The sequence below is a fragment of the Ctenopharyngodon idella genome, chromosome 2 (genome assembly GCF_019924925.1).
Source record: "Ctenopharyngodon idella isolate HZGC_01 chromosome 2, HZGC01, whole genome shotgun sequence".
Lineage (NCBI taxonomy): Eukaryota > Metazoa > Chordata > Actinopteri > Cypriniformes > Xenocyprididae > Ctenopharyngodon > Ctenopharyngodon idella.
In genome coordinates, this window is record NC_067221.1 from 2,257,378 (window position 1) to 2,279,339 (window position 21,962).

At 38.6% G+C, this 21,962-nt stretch overlaps 2 protein-coding genes and 1 long non-coding RNA gene across 17 annotated transcripts in view; all 3 read right to left on the minus strand.

Moving 5' to 3' along the window:
- Positions 1 to 21,962, minus strand: part of LOC127524644 (integumentary mucin C.1-like) — a 40,200-nt gene that overhangs the window by 13,898 nt on the left and 4,340 nt on the right. For 5 of the 15 annotated variants that reach the window (XM_051916385.1, XM_051916377.1, XM_051916367.1 and 2 more), the window contains one exon: positions 3,194 to 3,306. The exons of 2 other annotated variants lie outside the window; for them this stretch is intronic. In XM_051916385.1, coding sequence (XP_051772345.1) covers positions 3,194 to 3,306 — 113 coding nt within the window. Of the gene's footprint in view, positions 1 to 3,193; positions 3,307 to 3,415; positions 3,528 to 3,685; positions 3,834 to 3,906; positions 4,042 to 5,530; positions 5,745 to 21,962 lie in introns of those variants that run through there. 8 more of the 15 variants (XM_051916420.1, XM_051916411.1, XM_051916437.1 and 5 more) reach the window with 6 other exon arrangements.
- Positions 9,642 to 12,516, minus strand: LOC127524751 (uncharacterized). The gene is made up of 3 exons (XR_007933158.1): positions 12,339 to 12,516; positions 11,804 to 11,934; positions 9,642 to 11,645 (listed from the first exon to the last, which is right to left on the minus strand). It is a non-coding gene; the product is annotated as an uncharacterized LOC127524751 (long non-coding RNA).
- LOC127524738 (C-C motif chemokine 2-like) overlaps positions 13,664 to 21,962 on the minus strand; it is a 28,499-nt gene continuing 20,200 nt past the window's right edge. Inside the window, exons 2-3 of the mRNA XM_051916565.1 lie at positions 17,374 to 17,744; positions 13,664 to 15,272 (exon numbers count right to left, since the gene is read on the minus strand). Coding sequence (XP_051772525.1) covers positions 14,954 to 15,272; positions 17,374 to 17,531 — 477 coding nt within the window. The 5' untranslated portion in view covers positions 17,532 to 17,744 and the 3' untranslated portion in view covers positions 13,664 to 14,953. The remainder of the gene's footprint in view (positions 15,273 to 17,373; positions 17,745 to 21,962) is intronic.

The window sequence follows — 21,962 nt, forward strand, 5'->3', positions numbered from 1 at the left end:
CTTCGCTGTGCGTACAACCTGATTCGCATCCGAGAAGGGGACGAATGGAAGACCGCTTTTTCCACCACCACTGGTCACTACGAGACCCTCGTCATGCCGTTCGGGCTAGCCAACAGTCCCTCTGTCTTCCAGTCCTTTATTAACGACGTCTTCCGTGACATGCTTAATCGCTGGGTCATAGTCTACATAGATGACATCCTCATCTACTCCAACTCTCTCAAGGAACATGTTCAGCACGTACGGGCGGTACTCCAAAGACTGATACAACACAAACTTTATGCAAAAGCAGAGAAATGCGAATTTCACCAAACCTCCACAACCTTTCTGGGTTACATTATCAGCCGTGAGGGCGTGGCCATGGATGACAGTAAGGTGAGGGCGGTACAGGACTGGCCACAACCTCGCACACTGAAGGAGTTACAACGGTTCCTGGGGTTTGCCAACTTCTACAGGCGATTCATACGGAACTTCAGCGGTGTTGCAGCCCCGTTAACGTCCATGACCAAGCGGCAGTCCTCACGTCTCATCTGGTCCTCTGAGGCAATACAGGCTTTCCAAGAGCTAAAGGAGCGTTTCACGTCAGCACCCATTCTCCGTCACCCAGACCCTGAACTTCCCTTCATTGTAGAAGTGGACGCCTCCAGCACGGGCATAGGGGTCGTCCTTTCTCAGCGCCAAGGTAACCCAGAGAAGATGTACCCGTGTGCTTTTTATTCCCGGAAAATGTCGGCGGCTGAACGTAATTACGATGTGGGCAATCGGGAATTACTGGCTATGAAGGCAGCACTGGAGGAGTGGCGTCACTGGCTGGAGGGAGCAAAACATCCGTTCACCATTCTCACAGACCATAAAAACCTGGAATACCTGCGTTCCGCCAAGCGTCTAAATCCACGGCAAGCTAGGTGGGCCTTGTTCTTCACGCGCTTCCAGTTCTCTGTAACTTATAGACCAGGCTCTAAGAACACCAAGGCAGACGCGCTGTCACGGCAGCATGAGGAGGTGGAACGGACAGAAATCACAGAGAACATAATCCCTGACACCTTACTGCTGGCTCCAGTTCAATGGGACATTATCACAGAGATCACACATGCCAACGAACAGACCACTCCTCCTCCAACATGCCCGCCGGACCGCACCTACGTCCCAGCACAGCTTCGGGACAGACTACTTCATCACGTGCACGACTTCCCAAGCTCTGGTCATCCGGGTGTTACAGCCACTCTCCATCTGCTACAAAATCAGTTCTGGTGGGACTCCATGTTATCCGACACTACCCGCTTCATCACTAACTGTACACCCTGTCAAACCACCAAGGCTTCACACCAAGCGCCAGCTGGACTGTTACAACCATTACCCATTCCTCAACGTCCCTGGTCTCACATAGCCATTGATTTTGTCACGGATCTCCCAGAATCCCAGGGCCACACCACCATACTCACAGTCATCGACCGTTTCTCAAAAGCATGCAGACTCATACCACTGGCCAAACTACCCACAGCATTCGAAACAGCTGAGCTTCTATGCAATTATGTGTTCCGTTTCTATGGACTACCTGAGGACATTGTATCAGACAGGGGCCCACAGTTTACATCTCGAGTCTGGTCATCCTTCTTCAAGAGTCTCAATATCAACGTCAGCCTCACTTCAGGGTACCATCCAGAATCCAATGGCCAAACAGAGCGCATGAACCAAGAATTAACACGATTCTTACGCACCTACTGCCAGCGCAACCAGACTGACTGGAGCCGTTATCTGCTCTGGGCGGAGTACGCCCAAAACTCCCTACAGAAACCTGCCACTGGTGTCACGCCCTTTCAGTGCATCTTGGGCTTCCAACCTCCATTATTTCCTTGGTCTGGTGAACCATCCAATCTACCGTCTGTTACTGAATGGATGCAAAGAAGCGAAGAAACCTGGGACCAAGCTCACCATCACCTACAACGCGCCGTAAGAAGGCAGGAGATGCAGGCCAATCGTCACCGACGTCCCAATCCCCAGTACGCCGTGGGACAATGGGTTTGGCTGTCCACCAGAGACCTCCGGCTAAGACTTCCATGCAGGAAACTCAGTCCCAGGTTTGTAGGGCCCTTTCAAATTATCAAACAAATCACCCCAGTATCATTTCGTTTAGACTTGCCTGCTAATTACCGTGTCTCTCCCACTTTTCATGTTTCGCTGCTGAAACCCTCCGGGGGTCCGAGAGGGGAGCCAGAGGGAGCCGAGGTCCGCTCCCCCCCACCCTTGATGATTGAAGGCGAGGAAGCCTATCAAGTACGAGAGCTGCTCGACTCCAGGCGCCGGGGTAGGAGACTACAATACTTAGCCGACTGGGAGGGGTACGGCCCGGAGGAGCGATCCTGGGTCAATGCGGATGATATCCTGGACCCCTCACTCACAGAGGAATTTCATCGGACGCACCCGGAGAGACCGGCCCCTCGACCACGTGGTAGACCCCGGCGTCCGCTTCCTCGCGTCTGGAGCCGCTCACAGGGGGGGGGCTCTGTCACGAATATGGCTCCTTCGGCCCTTCCTCCGGACCACCGGAGGGAGCCATCACCGGAATACTGATCAGTTCTCATTCGGACTACGTTTCCCATGGGCCCTCACTCCTGGGACTGATTGCACACACACCTGCACCGCATCACACTCACACTATATAAGACACACTCACACACACACACATCGCGAAGTCTTGATTTGCTGAGGTGATCATTTCTGAGCGTTTTTCTGTGGACTGTTTATCTGTTACCGATTGGACTGTTTATTCCCTGCGACCCTTTGCTGCCTACCCTGATCTTTGCCTGTTTCCTGGACTGTGATTGTTTGCTGCCTGCCCTGATCCTTGCCTGTACCCTGACTCTGTTTGTCTGCCGCCTGCCCCGACCTTTGCCTGTTACTGTTTATGCCTCTGCCTCTGCCCTGTCTACTCTGTAAGTACTTTTAATAAACTAGCTGCAAATGGATCCACATTCTGTCGACCCATCATTACAGAGGGCTTTAGGTAAAGTGTTACCAAACATGTTTTGTACACGTCAAAATAGGCCTGCACATTTTCTATGACAAAGACCTGTAATCAAAAACATTTTATCATATTTAAAAAAAAAAAAAAAAAAAAAAAAAAAATCAAACAAAGCATCCAGTCCAGGTAGTCTGATCGTTATCCAAGAAGATTGTGTGCTCTCTGTTATGTTACCCTCAGAGATGGTCCTTCTACCTGTCATTCTCCTGTCCACCGACTCCATTGCTCTCTTTGCCCAACTGTCATCTGGATCTGAACAAATATTTAGACCTTTCCTGGTGTGGAATCTGAACATGGGAAAAAATACAACACCATTAGCTCTCATCGTTTAATTACCAACCCATTTGTTACTGAAGTGTAAAAATGTATATTGTATTATAAAAACCTTGAACTTGCCTTACAGCTCTGATAGCACATATTCCTGTTGGCTCTTGTATCTCATAATTCACAATGTTTTCAGCTGGTACTCTGGTGTTTGTCACAGTAAGACAGCAGCTTTGTAGATTAACTATTGGAGAAGCACATCAATAATTGTATTCAAGTGAGTAATCATTTCATTCACGTTAGATGCAAATACTGTACGTGATAAAGAACAAAATCAGCACTTCTGCAGTAGAGTAAGAGTTACTGAGGCCAGAACACACTGTTTCTCTGCAAAACTTTCACCTGATTCTCCAACACACATCCAGACCAGAAGAGTGGCAGTAAACAGAGTGAACTTCATCTTGTTGTTTCACACATCTGATGGAGGAAGTCTTGACTGGGATTAAGGCTGAGTGAGGTTCAGATGTGCTGCATGCACAGCTAAGAAAAACTGCAGAAAACAGACCACAAGTCAATTTATAGATTAACTGGTTTACTTGCAATATGTGGTGTTAAAAACATACAGAACTTCCGCTTTCTCTTTGCCAACCATCAAGTATCAGTTGACTGGTACACTGTGACTCTTTCTTGTTGAGAATTTCTTGTCGTTTCAACAACATTTGATGATATTCCTCCTCCAGACTCCACTAGTTTTCTTTCTGAATGAGTTTTGGGCAATAATCAGTTCTAATCTACAAACCCCATTTCCAGAAGAGTTGGGACATTTTGCAAAATGCTACAAAATCAAGAATCTGTGATTTGTTAATTCTCTTGAACCTTAAGAAAAGATTTCCAATGTTTTCAATGAACAACTTTATTGTATTTTGTAAGTATAAAGAAATTTTGATTTTGATGGCTGCAACACACTCCAGAAATCTTGCATTGAGAAATGTGATTTTGTTTGACAATTCTCTCATGACGTTTGGCACAGAGTTGTGAGCCATGACCCTTTTCTTGCTGGGAAGCTCTTTTACACCCAAACATGATACAAACATGCTTAAAAACAGTTTAACTTGGATATTATATAATCTTTTCACTTTTATTTAGCCTCTGTCACAACTTTTCTGGAGTGTGTTGCAGCCATCAAAATCAAAATTTGTTTATATTTACAAAATACAATTATGTTGGTCAGTGAAAACATTGGAAATCTTTTCTTTGTCCTTTTGTCAGTTTATAAAAGTTTCAAGAGAATTAACAAATCACAGATTGTGGTTTTTATTGTGTTTTACAAAATGTCCCAACTCTTCTGGAAATGGGGTTTGTAATTAAAATGTTTACATGATGATCAAACATCTTCACTCCTGTTTGCATTTTTTCTAATAATTATTATTGTAAGCTGTGGTGTCTTCAATTGTTCACTTGAACCCCGAGAAGAAGAAGAAGAAGAAGAAGAAGAAGAAGCAGAAGAAGAAGAAGAAGAAGAAGAAGAAGAAGAAGAAGACTTGTCTCTGCAAACTTTCATCCGCGCGCAGAAGAGGTAGTGAAAGTAATAGCCAGTGTGTAGCCATTCTCTGCCCTCAGTGTTATTGTGATTGATTACTGCTACTGTGTGCATGAGCTAAAGTTTAATCGCAGTATTGCCTTTAACGCGTTATAATCACTTAAGGGCGTATATAAAAGCAGTGTTATTGGATACCAGTTTTCATAAGCGCCTTAAATAGCCTATTCTTCCTCTTAAATCAGCGTCTTTAGGCCTAAATGAAAACGAAAGTAAAGAGAGACAGAGAGAAAACACTGTGACTCATGAAACAGAAAGATGTTTTGTCGTTTCTAGTTATCTTACTCACTATGTTTACATGTGCACCAATAATGCCATATTTGCATCAGTCAGAGTTCGAGTTTAATGACATGATGATCAAACATCTATTCACTTCTTTTTACATGCAGTTTTCTATTAATACAAAACTAAGCGCAAATGTGACCTTTCGATGAAATGTGTGCGCGCGTTTCTCTTATTTCGATCGGGTGGTTATTTAATGCTCGTAACCGATTAAGTTTTGCGCTTAACTTCACGTGCGCGTCCTCAATAACTCTGATGATCTGCTCACAAACGAAGTCTGATACGATATTTCGCCGTTCATTACATGTAAACTCTCCCACTACATGATGGTATCAGTGTGAAGATAAAAAAACATGTTCTGTGATTACCTGTAAAGACAGAGGTACTAAATCAACAAAAAAGTTCAGGATTCGAGCTCCATCAATAATACTGTCGGCTACTGTACACCACAATAATAATGTCCGTGTCCTCAGGAAGAGGAGGAGGATATACACGGAGAAAAGCAACAAATCCAGATCATGTCACATCCTGTCTGCTGGATAAAGATCTCAGCAAAAGTTTAGTCTTGGTGTGTCCACTTCTTTTGGAATGTTTTCTTGTGTTAGTTAATGTGCATTGTCCTCTTTTAAAAATAAATAAATAAATGAGCTGATTTTTCACTTCATTCATTTATTAGACTCACAGTCAGTCATCTGGTGTTATCAATATACAGGCCTTAAAAAGCTGTTCAGACAGAAGAAGTTTTAAGGCTGTTTGATACAAAAGTATTGAACTGGTTCCTTCTTTAAACAAAAGTATTGATTGTTGATTGTATATGGATCATTTATTTCTGATGATGAAGACACTGATGTCTGTTTCTCCTCCTCAGATAACACATCCGGCTGAAGTGTGTCTGTGGCTGTTTTTCTTCTGTTCAGGTTCTGTATGTAATCCTGGACCCAGTCTGCTGCCGGTGAAGAGCAGATTGTGTTGTTCTCGACAGTTATGAATCTGAAAATAAGCAAATGAGTACATAAAGTGTTTTAATATTGTATTTAACATACATTTCTAAAAAGAATAATAGATAATACTTTCAGCGATAAATGTTATTGTTAATAGAAATTTTGAACAAACAACAACAACAACAAAAAAAACACGATTTTTGATTTTAGTCCTGAACTTACAGCACTACTGTGTTTCTAAAACTTAGAAAAAGAACTGAACACTTTTTAGCTCATTGTTTATCCACCCATTTATAACAGAATCTGTGTAACACTTCATATTGTGATATTATAATAACTTTGAACTTGCCTTACAGCTCTGATAGGACACAGAGATGAATCTTGTATGTGATAATCCACGATGTTATCAGCTGGTGTTCTGGTGTTTGTCACAGTGAGACAGCAGTCTGGATGATCACGGGTGGTTGTTTCGCTGGTCTCAGTCTTCGGTCCAGATGTTTCAGGTGTTGTAGTTGTAGTTGGGATCATGTTTGTTGTACTTGTAAAGCACGTAGGTTTTATAGAAGGTTTTGCTGTCGTTCTTCCATCCACTATCTTCATTACTTTCTTAGCCCAGTCGCTATCTGGATCTGAACAAATAATTTTATTTTTCCTGGTGTGGAATCTGTGCATGGAAGAAAAAGAAATACTTGATGTTTTAGCTTTCATCGTTTAATTATCCACCCAAAAATTAATTTTAAAAATAAGCAATCAAATAATAACATTTCAAATTGTGATGTATAATAACTTTGAACTTGCCTTACAGCTCTGACAGCACATACTGATGATGACTCTTGTATGCTATAATGCACAATGTTTTCAGCTGGTATTCTGGTGTTTGTCACAGTAAGACAGCAGGTTGCTGAAGGACCTTCACCTATTGGAGAAGCACATCATTATCTTCAGGTAAATAATCATGACTTTCTCAGTATAAGATGAACACACATGTACACTCTCCCATAAAGATACAATATCAGCTCAACTTCTACATTCAGTCCAGTGAAAGTTACTGAGGTCAAACCACAGTATTTTATTAAGAACTGAAACGGTCAAATCTCACCACTCGCAGTGTTCATCCACCGTACAGAGAAAAGAAACGCAGTAAACAGAGTAAATTTCATCTTGTCCTGTTGCTTCTAATTATGAAAGACTACTGAGGTGAAGGGTCTGTGATGAGGGAGGTCTTTCAGAAGAGCATCAGCACATCTCGTTCAGTTAAATGTGCAATAGGTTATTCTCTTCAGAAACATTTTGTGTTATACTGGTTGAAAGTCTCCTGATAGCAATCACCACATTAAACAGTCAAAATGTATTTTTATAAAGGTGTAGGACCATAAAATGCTCATCCAATCTTTATATTAGATCTGAATAAAATAATACGATGTCCTATCTGCCTGTCAGCGTATGTTTTTACATTCCCTCGCGCACCCAGTTCACACAGACGTCATACGTCATCATGCTATGCGGAGTTTATACAGATTATGTTTGTTCCTGTTCTCTTACCCTCAGTGCCGGTCCTTTGTATTGCAGTTGTAGTTGTGATCAAGTTTGCTGTAGGTTCTTCAGAAGGTTCCTCTGTCATTGTCCTTCTCCCATTCACCTCATTTATTGCTCTCTTAGCCCAACTGCCTTCTGGATCTGCACAAATATATATGTTTTCTGTGGTGCGGAACCTGTACATGGGAAAAATACTTTTTAGCTCTCATCGTTTCATTATCTACCATTTATAACTGAATCTGTGTAAAACTTTATATTATTAAAAATAATTAATTAATTAATAAAGTGACAGGCCAAGTATGGTAACCCATCCTTTAAATTTAATCCATCCAGTTAGTGCACACACATTAGGAGTAGTGAGTAGTTACAAAGACTATAGAATAACACAAGAACACATATTATTTTGAATGGGAGAAAGTGCAACCTGCAATATGGCAGAATAAGTCCCGCCTTCTAAATAAGAGCCAATCACCAATTGGTAAAGTCATCGCGTCACTGCAGCGGCCGTTAGAAGCTCCGGTTCCTATAGAAACAGTCAGACGCGCACTTCCTATAGAGACGCACGTTTAGGACTGCGCATTAGCTTGATCCAGTCATGATTCGAGCGTTTAGAAACAAAATTTATGAGACCATTGTTATCAGATTTCATTGATGATTTCAAATATGAAATTTAATCGAAAGCTTGGCGAACAGCTTTGGAGAATTTGATGTTTCCCCATTCAGAGAGATAGGAGCTGCACTTGCATGACCGAGAGGTGTTTCTAAGATGGCCGCCGAGTGAAATGACTTGACTTAAAGCGACTTTAGTAGTGAACACACACCGGAGCAGAGGGCAGCCATTTTTGTAGTGGCACCTGAGAGAGAGATTGAGGGTTAGGTGCCTTGCTCAAGGGTACCTCAATCATGTCCTGCCAGTATTGAAAATCGAACCCATAACCTTCAGGTTACTAGTCTGACTCTCTAACCATTAGGCCACAACTGCACCCTGATAGACTACAATAGATAATATTAACTTTGGACTTGCCTTACAGCTCTGAAGGGACACGACAAACCATCTTGTATGTGATAATCCACAATGTCTTTTACTGGTAGTGTGGTGTTTGTCACAGAATGACAGCAGTCTGCTGGACGTCCATCACCTGTTGGGAGAAAAACGTATCATTTCATATACATTTTTTATTTTTTGTCTTTGTTGCTGTTAAGCAGTAGTCTATGGTTGTAGAGGTTGTGACTCCCAAGAGTCTTATTTAGGTCACAGTCTTTTTGCACATTCTCTTTGTCAAAGACCTATAAACATTTTTTCCACAATAAATAATAATAATAATACAAAAAAACATCAAACAAACCATCCAGCTTCCTTCTCTTCCTATTCAATACCTCTATCGCTTCCTTGGCCCAACTGGCATCTAGATCTGAACAAATCTTTCGATTTCTTTTGGTGACAAAACTGAACATGGGAAAAAATTACAACGCAATTAGCTCTCATTGTTTAATTATCTACCCATTTATTACTGAATCTGAGTAAAAATGTACTGTACATTGTGATAGATTATAATAACCTTGAACTTACATTACAACTCTACTGGAACACATATCTAGTATAGATGGTATGAGATAATTCACAATCATTTCAACTGGTATTCTGTTTTTTGTCACAGTATGACAGCCACATCCTGGACGTTTATCACCTGTTGAAGAAGCACATATTCAGATGAGTAGTCATTGCATTATTCTGTATGTATACTTCCTGATAAAGAACAAAATCAGCACTTCTGCAGTAGAGTAAGAGTTACTGAGGCCAAAACACACTGTTTCTCTGAAGAACTTTCACCTGATTCTCCAACACACATCCACCCCAGAAGAGTGGCAGTAAACAGAGTGAACTTCATCTTGTTTCACACATCTGATGAAGTCTTGACTGGAATTATCGTTGAGCGAGGTTCAGATGTGCTGCATGCGCAGAAAAACTGCACGAAATGCAAAAAACAGACCACAAGTCACCTTAGTGATTGAATGGTTTACTTGCAATATGTGGTGTTTAAAACATACAGAACTTCCGCTTTTTCTGTGCCAAACATTGAACACAGTTACCATCAGTCGACTGGTACACTGTGACTCTTTCTTGTTGAGAATTTCTTGTCATTTCAACAACATTTGATGATATTCCTCCTCCAGACTTTCTGAATGAGTTTTCATGGGCACCAATAATGCCAATAATCAGGTCTAATCTAATAAAATGTTTGCATGATGATCAAACATCAACGTAGTGAAAGTAATATGCGTAGCCAATCTCCGCACTCAATGTGATTGTGGTTGTTTACTGTGAGCGTTATCGCAGCAGGCCTGTAAACCGCAGTACTGCCTTAAACGCATTATAATCACGTAACCTCCTGGATCCCTCTGTCTTTGTACGAGGACAGTATATTTTAGTAAATTACTCCGACACCATACATGACTCTGGATGTCCTGTAAAGAGCACATTCAGGGCTTTTCAGAGACATCAAATGTTTGGAGGTTTCACCAGGACAACAACTTCTCCTTGGTCTTTAAATATGACTGAATGATCACATTTAGCACTCTTATGGAAACATGATAATATTTTGTAATTATCATTTAAATCTCATTTTTAAATTATTATAAATCAACATCTCAGGAAAATGTTATGGGGTTTCAAAACAGTGCATAGATTTCATACACCAGGACAAACAGGCATGTTTTTAGGAGACACAACAAGTGAATAGGGAAAGAAATTACATATCAATATTCCTATGAAATATTAGATATTATTATGAAAATGTTGCCAACTATTACTCCCATTATTACACTTATTTTATTCATTACATTTTGCTCCAAGAACACATTAATATGCAAAGTAGATCATAGAATCATCTTTAAACAAAGTTTGGTTAAAAAAAAGTCCTAAAACCTAAAAATTTATTGGTGAACTATTGAAATCCCATTGTTATTGCCTAAACATGTCGTTTTATGTCATTTTATTTTTTTTAACAACTGAGTCCCGGTGTCCACTTACGAGCACATAGCATAACATATGAATAAAATATCATTTTTCAAAAATGTTTTTTGTTGTTGTTGTTGTTTTGTTTCTTATGCTCTAAACAATGTAATGACATGAACAAAATACTAAATTCAAATAAACATTTTTCCCCCGGGTCTTAGGTGGTTAAGGGCATGTAAGCAGCATTATCGGATACGAGTTATTGCAGCGCGAATCTTCGTCTTAAAGCCTAAATCAGCATCTAAATAGAAAGCTAAAGAGACAGAGAGAAAACACTGTGACTCAGGAAATAGAACGATCTTTTTGCCGTTTCTAGTTCTCTTACTTAATACATTTACATGTGCACCAATAATGCCATATTTGCATCAATCAGTCATTTTACGCTTATTCCTTTACTTAAGTGTTTGTGATTCACACAGGTTCATAACTGTTAATATTTAGTGTAGCTCCTTAATTATTTAAGAGAGCTGGATACATAGGTGAAAAAGGTACACTTCCATAATGTACTTAAAGTGCTCTATTTTCACTGCCATCACCTCATTCATTTATTACACTCACAGTCATTCAGTCATCAGTACATAAGCCTTAAAAATCTGTCCAAACTGTTCAGACAGAAGAAGTTTTAAGGCTGTTTGATACAAAAGTATTGAACTGGTTCCTTCTTTAAACAAAAGTATTGATTGTTGATTGTATATGGATCATTTATTTCTGATGATGAAGACACTGATGTCTGTTTCTCCTCCTCAGATAACTCATCCGGCTGAAGTGTGTCTGTAGTTTCAGTAGATCTCACTCGATCCTGCTCCAGCGCTTTGGTTTTTCTGATGAATTCTCTCTTGTCTGTTTGTTCAGTTGTTTTTCTTCTGTTCAGGTTCTGTATGTAATCCCAGTCTTCTGCTGGTGTTTCTTCAACTCTGTAGTCCACAGTTTCATGAATCGCTGGTCTGTTTTCTGTCGCTGTTAAGCAGCAGTCTTTGGTTGATGCTGCGACTATAAGAAAACCCAAGACTTATTACTTACAAAGAAATATTTCACAAAAACATTATTTTGCATGCCAGTCTATGCCTACACATTCTCTATAACAACATATCATCACCAACTACTCCATATGAATAAAAAAAAAAAAATCTAAAAAAAATCCAACAAACCCTCTGGTCCTGGTTCGTTGAATGTTGTATGAGGCGGTGTGGTCTGTATAATCTGAGCCGCTGTTGTGATTCTCATATCCACCTCTGGTGTAGTAGTTCGACTGTTCTCTGGATCTTTTGTGGTTTGAACACTGCAAGATTACATTGTATTTTACCAAATAGTTATATATAACTGAATATATAGCAGTGACCCAGACCTCAGTACAACTAAGTATCTTATGCAATATTTAAAACTCCATATTGTGAAAATGTGATTTGTGAATGTATACAGCTCTGATGGAACATGTTGGTTTATCTTGAACATAATAATGCATTATTAATTGGTATTCTGTTGTCTGTCAATGTTTACAGCACCTTAATGGAGGTTCAAGAAGCACATCAGTAACTCTTAAATGACTTTTACACTCAGAACATTCAGAGAACTGTACACTCTTTCATAAAACTATAATCATCTCCACTGAAGTGAATTTACAAGTTATTTCAAGACAACAGTTTTGGTGTTAAGTGTTCATTAATTAAAATGATTAAAACTCACGTGATAACAGTGAAGGAACTCTTTCCATCCACATCACTTATTACTTTATTAGCTGTAGTTGAGATTGATTTTATTTCTCTTGTGCTGATCTCAGTCTTCGGTCGAGGTGTTTCAGTTCTCGTCACTTTTGGTGGTTCAGTTGTACTCGTGCTGATCTCAGTCTCTGGTTCTGGTGTTTCATGTGTTGTAGTTGTAGTTGGGATCATGTTTGTTGTACTTGTAAAGCATGTAGTTGGTTCTGCAGATGGTTTTGTTGTTGTTCTCTCATCCACTGTTTTCATTGCTTTCTTAGCCCACTTGCTATCTGGATCTGAACAAATAATTTAATTTTTCTTGGTGCGGAATCTGAACATGGGAAAAAATAATACTTGATGTTTTAGCTTTCATCATTTAATTACCCACCCAATAATAATGATAATAATACAATACAATCAATCAATCAATACATTAATTAATTAAAATAAATTTCAAATCATGATATAATTATAATAACTTTGAACTTGCCTTACAGCTGTAATAACACATACTCCTGATGACTCTTGTATGTCATAACTCACAATGTATTCAACTGGTATTCTGGTGTTTGTCACAGTAAGACAGCAGACTACTCCACGACCATCACCTATTGGAGAAGCACATCATTATCTTCGGGTAAATAATCATTACTTTCTCAGTATAAGATGAACACACATGTACACTCTCTCATAAAGATACAATATCAGCTCAACTTCTACATTCAGTCCAGTGAAAGTTACTGAGGTCAAACCACAATATTTTATTAAGAACTGAAATGGTCAAATCTCACCACTCGCAGTGTTCATCCACCGTACAGAGAAAAGAAACGCAGTAAACAGAGTAAATTTCATCTTGTTCTCTTCTAATCATGAAACACTGGGCTGAAGGGTCTGTGATGAGGGAGGTCTTTCAGAAGAGCATCAGTTAAAGAGCTGCTGCACGCACAACAAACAACCTTATAACATTTATGTCAGCTGAAATGAAATAAATTCAGTAATTAAAATAAGTGAAACTGACCTCTCTTATTCACACAAGCAGAAATATAGAGAGACAACTTTCTCAGCTGTGAATGATGCTCCACAACTGTTTTTTCTTTTTCTTTTTTCAAGAGCAGCATAATAATAGCACTTCCTTCCTATCAGTGCACAGACTTTATCAAGAAAAAATACAGTCACTGTGTGAGTTTCTGAGAAAACCCCAGGTGTGTGGATGAGCTAAATACACCAGAATGAAGAAGAAGGTGTTTTACATATACATGATTGGGTCTATCACCAAAATATAAACAAACAAAAACAGCACATATGCAAACATTAAAATAATAAAAAATAATTTTATTACTATGAAAGGACAAAATTTTTGTTTACATCTTTTTGTATGTGCTCTTTACACTTTCATGGTTATTGCTGACTCATTATAATAGTGTTTCTAAAATTACTGCCATCTCCTGTAACCTAAACCCACTTATCCATCCATCCATCCATCCATCCATCCATCCAGTACAGCATCAGCCACAGTAAAGAACATCAGTCAATCAATCAATGGTTAAATCCCTCTTCCTCTACACCATAAAGTCAAACTAAACTGAGCACAATCTCTGTCTGAGCAGAATACTTTTTCAAAACATATGTACATCATCTGCATTTTACATAATTTATTTATTTGTGATTAATCAACCAGTTTATATTTTTGCTGCCAGGAATTATGAAAGGGTTTGTTTATACCAAAAAGTAAAGCAATTATAAGCATTAACATTAACATTCATTTGGGAATTTTCATACAGATCTGACTAGCAAACAGAATCTTTTGCTTCTACTTTATGAAAAATACATAGAATTTATTTTATTAAAATAGTAATAATAATAAAAAATAAACTGCATATAAAAGCTTGTTTCTGACATGAAATCAGAAATTTAAAACATAATTGTGACTTTTTATCTCACAATTCTGACTATTTTTCTCAGAATTGCAAGATAACTCAAGATAAACTCAAACTTCTGACCTTTTTCCTCACAATAGAGTGGTGCAGGGATGATGCCAGAACCGGAAGACTAATTCACCGCTGGTTCCTTCGAGATTTTCCTATGCGGTTTTTCAATTTATCTGTAGAATAAAGCCTGTAGTAAACATAACTTTTGAGTATACTTTGATGTTTTGTTCTACAACTTAAATGACACACACCCATTCCAAAAACGTGAATTTGAAGCAGTTATGTTCATTTTTGAAAACGTTAATTTTTAATAAGTAACTAGATAAGACAGTTGTGAGTGTGTGCAGTGTACGCTGTACAACAAAACGTCAAAGTACAGGCTTTATTTTACAGGCTTTATTTTACTCATAAACTGAAAAACACCATCATAAAACCTCATAGGAAAATCTTCAGCGGTGAATTAGACTTCCAGGATCTGACGTCATCCCTGCACCACTCTATTGTGAGTTTATATCCCACAATTCTGACATTTTCTTACAAATATGAGTTTATAATTCGCAATTCTGACTTTATAACTCGCAATTTGCGAATTTATATCATGCAATTCTGAAAAAAAAAAAAAGTCAAAGACAAATGACAGACAAAATTATGTTGTTTTAGCACAATATTTTCCTCAGTTTTTTCCCTTCTTGTTCTTTCCTTTTACATCGCCTCTTTCTGATCTCTTTTCTTTGGGACCCTTATGGGCTTTTGTGCTTGTCTTTGACTTTTCTTTTTTACTCTTTTGTCTTGGTTTTACTCTATTCCGCCTTCTTTTCAATGGCAGCTCAGTTGTTGTGACAGGATCTGCCCGTCCTCTGCTCCCGTCCGCTGATGCTGCTTCTGTAGGTACAGGATCCTGCTCTCTCTCTTTATCCACCTTCCGCATGGCCCTCTGTGTCCAGTTACTGTTAGGATCAGAACAGAGACTTTTCCCAGATACAGTCTGGATCCTGGAAAAAGAAGGATGTTTTGTTATTAGTGCTCATTATTTGCTGATTCATCTCTTTTTCTTCTCATTTTAAGGACTTCTAATATAACTTCATATTAAAATGATTTCCAGGGGCTTTACAACTGCAATTTACTTATTTGGGTTACACTTTATTTCGATTGTCCACTTTAGACATTCTACTAACTATAAGTACATTTTGCAACTACATGTCAACTAGCTCTCATTAGAGTATTAGTAAACGTTAGGTTATGGTTTGGATTAGTAGAAGAAACTGACATGTAGTTGCAAAGTTACTTATAGGTTATAAATAAAGTATTAGCAAAATTAAAGTGTTAGCAGATATTAAGCATACAGTCTAATGATACACTCTAAAAATGCTGGGTTAAAAACAACCAAAGTTGGGTTGAAAATGGACAAACCCAGTGATTGGATTGTTTTAACCCATCGAAAGGGTTGTTTTAACCCAGCAAATGAGTTGTTTTAACCCAGCAAAAGGGTTGTTTTAACCCAGTGATTGGGTTGTTTTAACCCAGCGAAAGGGTTGTTTTAACCCAGCAAATGAGTAGTTTTAACCCATCGAAAGGGTTGTTTTAACCCAGCAAAAGGGTTGTTTTAACCCAGTGATTGGGTTGTTTTAACCCAGCGAAAGGGTTGTTTTAACCCAGCAAATGAGTAGTTTTAACCCATCGAAAGGGTTGTTTTAACCCAGCGAAAGGGTTGTTTTAACCCAGTGATTGGGTTGTTTTAACCCATCGAAAGGGTTGTTTTAACCCAGCAAATGAGTTGTTTTAACCCAGCGAATGGGTTGTTTTAACCCAGCGAATGGGTTGTTTTAACCCAGCGAATGGGTTGTTTTAACCCAGCAAAAGGGTTGTTTTAACCCAGTGATTGGGTTGTTTTAACCCATCGAAAGGGTTGTTTTAACCCAGCAAAAGGGTTGTTTTAACCCAGTGATTGGGTTGTTTTAACCCAGCGAAAGGGTTGTTTTAACCCAGCAAATGAGTAGTTTTAACCCATCGAAAGGGTTGTTTTAACCCAGCAAAAGGGTTGTTTTAACCCAGTGATTGGGTTGTTTTAACCCAGCGAAAGGGTTGTTTTAACCCAGCAAATGAGTAGTTTTAACCCATCGAAAGGGTTGTTTTAACCCAGCGAAAGGGTTGTTTTAACCCAGTGATTGGGTTGTTTTAACCCATCGAAAGGGTTGTTTTAACCCAGCAAATGAGTTGTTTTAACCCAGCGAATGGGTTGTTTTAACCCAGCGAATGGGTTGTTTTAACCCAGCAAAAGGGTTGTTTTAACCCAGTGATTGGGTTGTTTTAACCCATCGAAAGGGTTGTTTTAACCCAGCAAAAGGGTTGTTTTAACCCAGTGATTGGGTTGTTTTAACCCAGCAAATGAGTTGTTTTAACCCAGCAAAAGGGTTGTTTTAACCCAGTGATTGGGTTGTTTTAACCCAGCGAATGGGTTGTTTTAACCCAGCGAATGGGTTGTTTTAACCCAGCAAAAGGGTTGTTTTAACCCAGTGATTGGGTTGTTTTAACCCATCGAAAGGGTTGTTTTAACCCAGCAAAAGGGTTGTTTTAACCCAGTGATTGGGTTGTTTTAACCCAGCAAATGAGTTGTTTTAACCCAGCGAATGGGTTGTTTTAACCCAGCGAATGGGTTGTTTTAACCCAGCAAAAGGGTTGTTTTAACCCAGTGATTGGGTTGTTTTAACCCAGAAAAAGGGTTGTTTTAACCCAGTGATTGGGTTGTTTTTTACCCTAGCGATTGGGTTGTTTTAATCCAGCCATATAGTAATTTTTAAACAATAGTTGGGTTAAATAAAACTGCCCACATTGGGCAAACATTTAACCCAACCACTGGGTTAAAACAATCCAGTTGCTGGGTTTGTCCATTTTCAACCCAACTTGGGTTGTTTTTAAAGTGTTTTTAGTGTACTCTAATAACTGCTAGTTGACATGTAGTTGCAAAGTTACTTACTTTATAGTTACTAGAATGTTAAAGTAAAGTGTAACCTGTATTTGTAGCAGTTCTAGTTTTTTTTGTGACTGATAAATATGCTTTGTCCTGTTAGGGACTTGCATCTGTCGTTTACTTACACAACTGCTTTTATGGGACACAGTCCTTTAGTTTGTATTCTGTAGTTCTTAACTCTCTCCAAAGACACTCTGCTGGATCTTAGCTCGAGGCAACAAGTCGCTGGAGGTCCATCTGTACATGAACACAAATTAATCGCTACGATTAATTCATATTTCATACTTCACATTGAGTGAATGTTTCAGTAAAGTTTTCTTTTTTTTCATTCTCCCACATAGCAACATGAACACAAAACCACTCGGTTCTGTGGCAGAGCTACAGGGGTAAAGCTCCAAAACCACATTTGCACTAGCTTTAACTTTTCACTCACTTTATTTCACACCATAGCTCAAGTCATGTAACCTCGTTCACAGAGAGAGAAAGAGAAAAAAAACTTACCGGCAAACACACCGAAGGACCCTAAAATCACCCCGAAAACACCAACTGTGAAAATCAACATCGCCTTGTTCATGTCGACTGGCCAATCTGATCTGACCGTCCTGGATGATAGTATTAATATCAGAGGAGGAAACCGCCTACCTGCTACACACTTCTGGTAACATATGTGCCAGTGGAAGACATGACTAAGCTGTTCACTCGTTTACCCACAGACTGGAATAAATGCTGTGATACTAATAATCTCCAGCGGTCAGAGTGTTATATATATTCATATATTTATTTGTTGTTGTTTCATCCCCATTTCATTGGCGTTTAATGTTTTTAATTCTACCAAAGTCAATTGTTTTATATGCTATAACGGACTATTCTTTTGGTTAGGCTTTAATATGCAGTCACATCGGCTCAGCGAATATTAGGAGTCAATATCGAGAGCGAATTTGCCACACTGACCAACAGAAGGCTGCTTCTTTTGAAAGTGACTTCTGCATGAGCTGTCTACACTATTGACAGTAGATGATGGACCTCTTTTCCAACAAAATTTCACTAACATTACCGCACCTATAGACTAATCTCTCTATACTCTTAAAAATATAGATTCCAAAAGGGGGGTTATGCAGCGATGCCATAGAAGAACCATTTTGGGTTTCCCAAAGAACCTTTCGGTGAACAGTTCTTAAAATAACCACTTTTTTCTTAGGATGTGTTCACACTTGTCAGTTCTCTTAGATCTTTTAGTCCAGAACCAATTTATATTTATTCCTGGCTTGCTTTGCCGGTCATTTTTAAGGCCGAACCTAAAGACGCACACAAAAAGTATATTGCGACAGAACTTAATGAACATACAAAACAATGCTGTGTTTTGGCTAAACGCACTCTTTGTATGTGTGTACATATGATGGTATATTGACCATCTGAGAACTCCTGAAGAGCTTATAAAATGTGTAAAGGAGTCAAAACAGTGGCAGGAATCCCTCCATCACACACAAACAAAGATCTGTTGAGGAAGACAACATTTCCGACACATGTACCGAACTGTGATTGGCGATGTAGTCCTTTTTAGGGTTGCATCTTGTGATATCACTTCCTGTTTTTGGTTCATTTGGGTGTCTTTGGTCCATGTTGTGTTCATATTTCAGTCGAAGCACACCAGAGTTCCTCTGGAAGTTGAACACACTCTTAGATTGAAGAACATTTTCCACTATAAAGAACCTTTTTAAGGTTTATAATGTTCCATGGATGTTAAAGGTTCTTCACAAAACTCCAAAAGAACCTTTATTTTTAGGAGTGCAAGATAATTCAGTAACTTAAAAATCAACTTCACTGACTGGACTTCGATGGTAGTGTTACTGAAGAAGACAAGAAACCACCTACCAAACCATTAGTTTAATTTGTGGTTACAGGGGGCTCAGCGGAAGACATGACCGCAGACAGGATTTCACCATCACCTACAGTCTGGAATAAAAGTCATCACAGTGATAAATAAATTCTCAGTGGTCTGAGTGACAGAACGTTTATGCCGTTGGCAGATATTTTTTTACAAAGTGACCATAAATGTAAGGTATAGGCCTACATTTTTTTCAGTTTTTTCAAACTAAAGTTCTATTGAAAGTTACAAAAAAAAATAAATTAAAACAGAAATCTTTCATAATATATATGTTTACTACAACTATTGATTAATGTAATTGACCAGTGCTGAATAAACATATACATTTCTTAAAAAAAAAAAAAAAAAAAAAATACTTTTTGCCTGAAACAACATCTTTCAATCCTTCCCTCCGAACGCTGGGCCCAATCAGTTTGTCTTAAATTGCAAAAAACTTTTGGAATTAAGTATACTCTAACAAGTCAAGTATGGAAACCCATACTCTGAATTTGTCCTCTGTATTTAACCCATTATAAGTATCGTATTGTTCCGAATATAAGACAACCCTGATTATCAGACGACCTTGGTCTTGGTCCGCTTCCAAACAAACTCTGGTGCTGTTCGAATGATATATGAACGCAACATGGACCAAACACATGTAAACAAAGCAAAAACAGGAAGATGAGACCCTAAAAAGGGCCGAATGCTAACACATATCGGGTTTTCATTGGTGATGTTGCCCATCTCAGGCGTCAGAACTGCATCTCCTCACAGCAAATCATTTGTGTGTGTGATGGAGGGATTCCTGCCGCTGTTTTTATAAGCTCATTTTATAAGCTCTTCACGAGCTCTCAGCTGGTCAAAATACCATCACATGTAGGCTACACACATACAACGAGCGCATTTAGCCCAGCACACAGCATTGTTTTGGATGTTTGGTAAGTTTCATTTCAAAATAGGCAATACATATCCATGTTACCTTTAGGGTCGGTATTTTTTGGTTTGGTGATAAAAATGCCAATCTGAACACTAAGCAGACCAGGGGCTCGTTTCAATAAGGAGGTTCAACCAACTCTGAGTTAAAACTTGAACTCTGAATTGACTTACTCTGAAATGGGAAACTCTGAGTTTTGTTTCAGAACAGCTGAACTGAGTTAGTTCAATCGACTCTGAGTAGGTTGAGTTAAGCGCGACTATGAAAAGCCATCATCAATTGAGCTCCGATATTACGATTCACCACGTGACAAAATGACGTCCGCATACTGCTGAGTCAATGCAAGTTTAATTCTTATCACTGTTATAATATCACAGGTGAAAACTGGCAGAACGGTAAGTTATTGAACTAATATTCATTTCCATGGTATCCCATATGCAAAAAGGGAAGAAATAAAATAATAATTTAAGTGCTTTTTTTTTTTTTTTTTGCAAATTATGTTCTATTTACCATGTAGGCTAAAAGTAGCAGTTATTTGCAAAAAGTGTAAATAGTAATTAGATGCTATTTATTTTCTATACTGGCAGATACACACTATTTGCACCTCAGTATTGTTGTAAATTAACAGGATGCAATAATAACAGAGTGTAAATTATTTTATCATTATTAAACACTCGTTAGGCAATTTACTTCCACTTTCAGAACATTTTCTTCATTTTTGTTGAAAATAAATGCCTTTCTGATGTGATGGGAAAAGGGAGAATAGAAAGCTCGGCAGAAGGCAGATTCGAACCCTGTCAATCACATCGCAATTTAGTGCATTGATTTTAACCTTGTGTGACATTGATGGGCAGGGTAATGGACACTCCGAAAAATCTTGTTTTCCGTTTGCATTAAGATTATTTTTATTACCACACTGGCAGATATTGATAATTTTAAGTAAAATGCACTTAATTTAGATCCCCCAGAAAACAAGACTAAATATCTTATATCATTTCCTTATATAGAAAATCCATCTTGATTTAAGAATTTTTAGATATTTGTACTTGAAATAGGACAAAAAAATACTCAAAGCATTTTTGCAGCGTGAATGAATGAATGAACTATTTAAACATCACTTGCACTTTAAAAAGAGGGAGGAGAACGAAAGAAACTCTGGGTTTACTGAAGAAAACTTGCTCCCGACCAGGTTAGGACCCTCCCGACCCTTTTAGAAACGGGCTTGACTTACCCTGCTTTCTTGGGTTTGACATACCTCCCTTTCTGAAACAGAAAACCCAGAGTTTGCCTCATTTCAGGGTTAACATACTCAGAGTTTTCACTTAACCTCCTTTCTGAAACGGGCCCCAGGACTAAATGTTGTTGTTGTTTTTTTAGTCCAGACCAAATGAACTAATTGAATCGAACTACAAGTGTGAACACACCCTGACACACGTATTTCTTGGCACTTTCGTTTTTACACGTATTTGGCACCACCTATTGTTGTGGGTGTATTAATGACATGTAAAAATCTAGACCCTGAATATAAGACAAACCCAAATTATCTGAATCTGTGTAAAACTTTATATTATGATAGATTATAATAACTTTGGACATGCCTTACAGCTCTGAGGGGACATGACAAACCATCTTGTATGTGATAATCCACAATGTATGTGTTTTTTACTGGTATTGTGGTGTCTGTCACAGTGAGACAGCAGTCTGCTGTACATCCATCGAGTATTAGGAGAAAAATAAATCATGTAATTTTGTATGCATTTTTCATTTTTTGTCTTCTCTCATAACATGTATTTGTTGTTGCTGTTAAGCAGCAGTATTTTGTTGTAGAGGTAAAACAACATCTCACAAAAACATTGGGTAACACTTCACTTAAAGCCTTTCTGTATAATGCATTATAAAAGTATTTTTAATGAAGT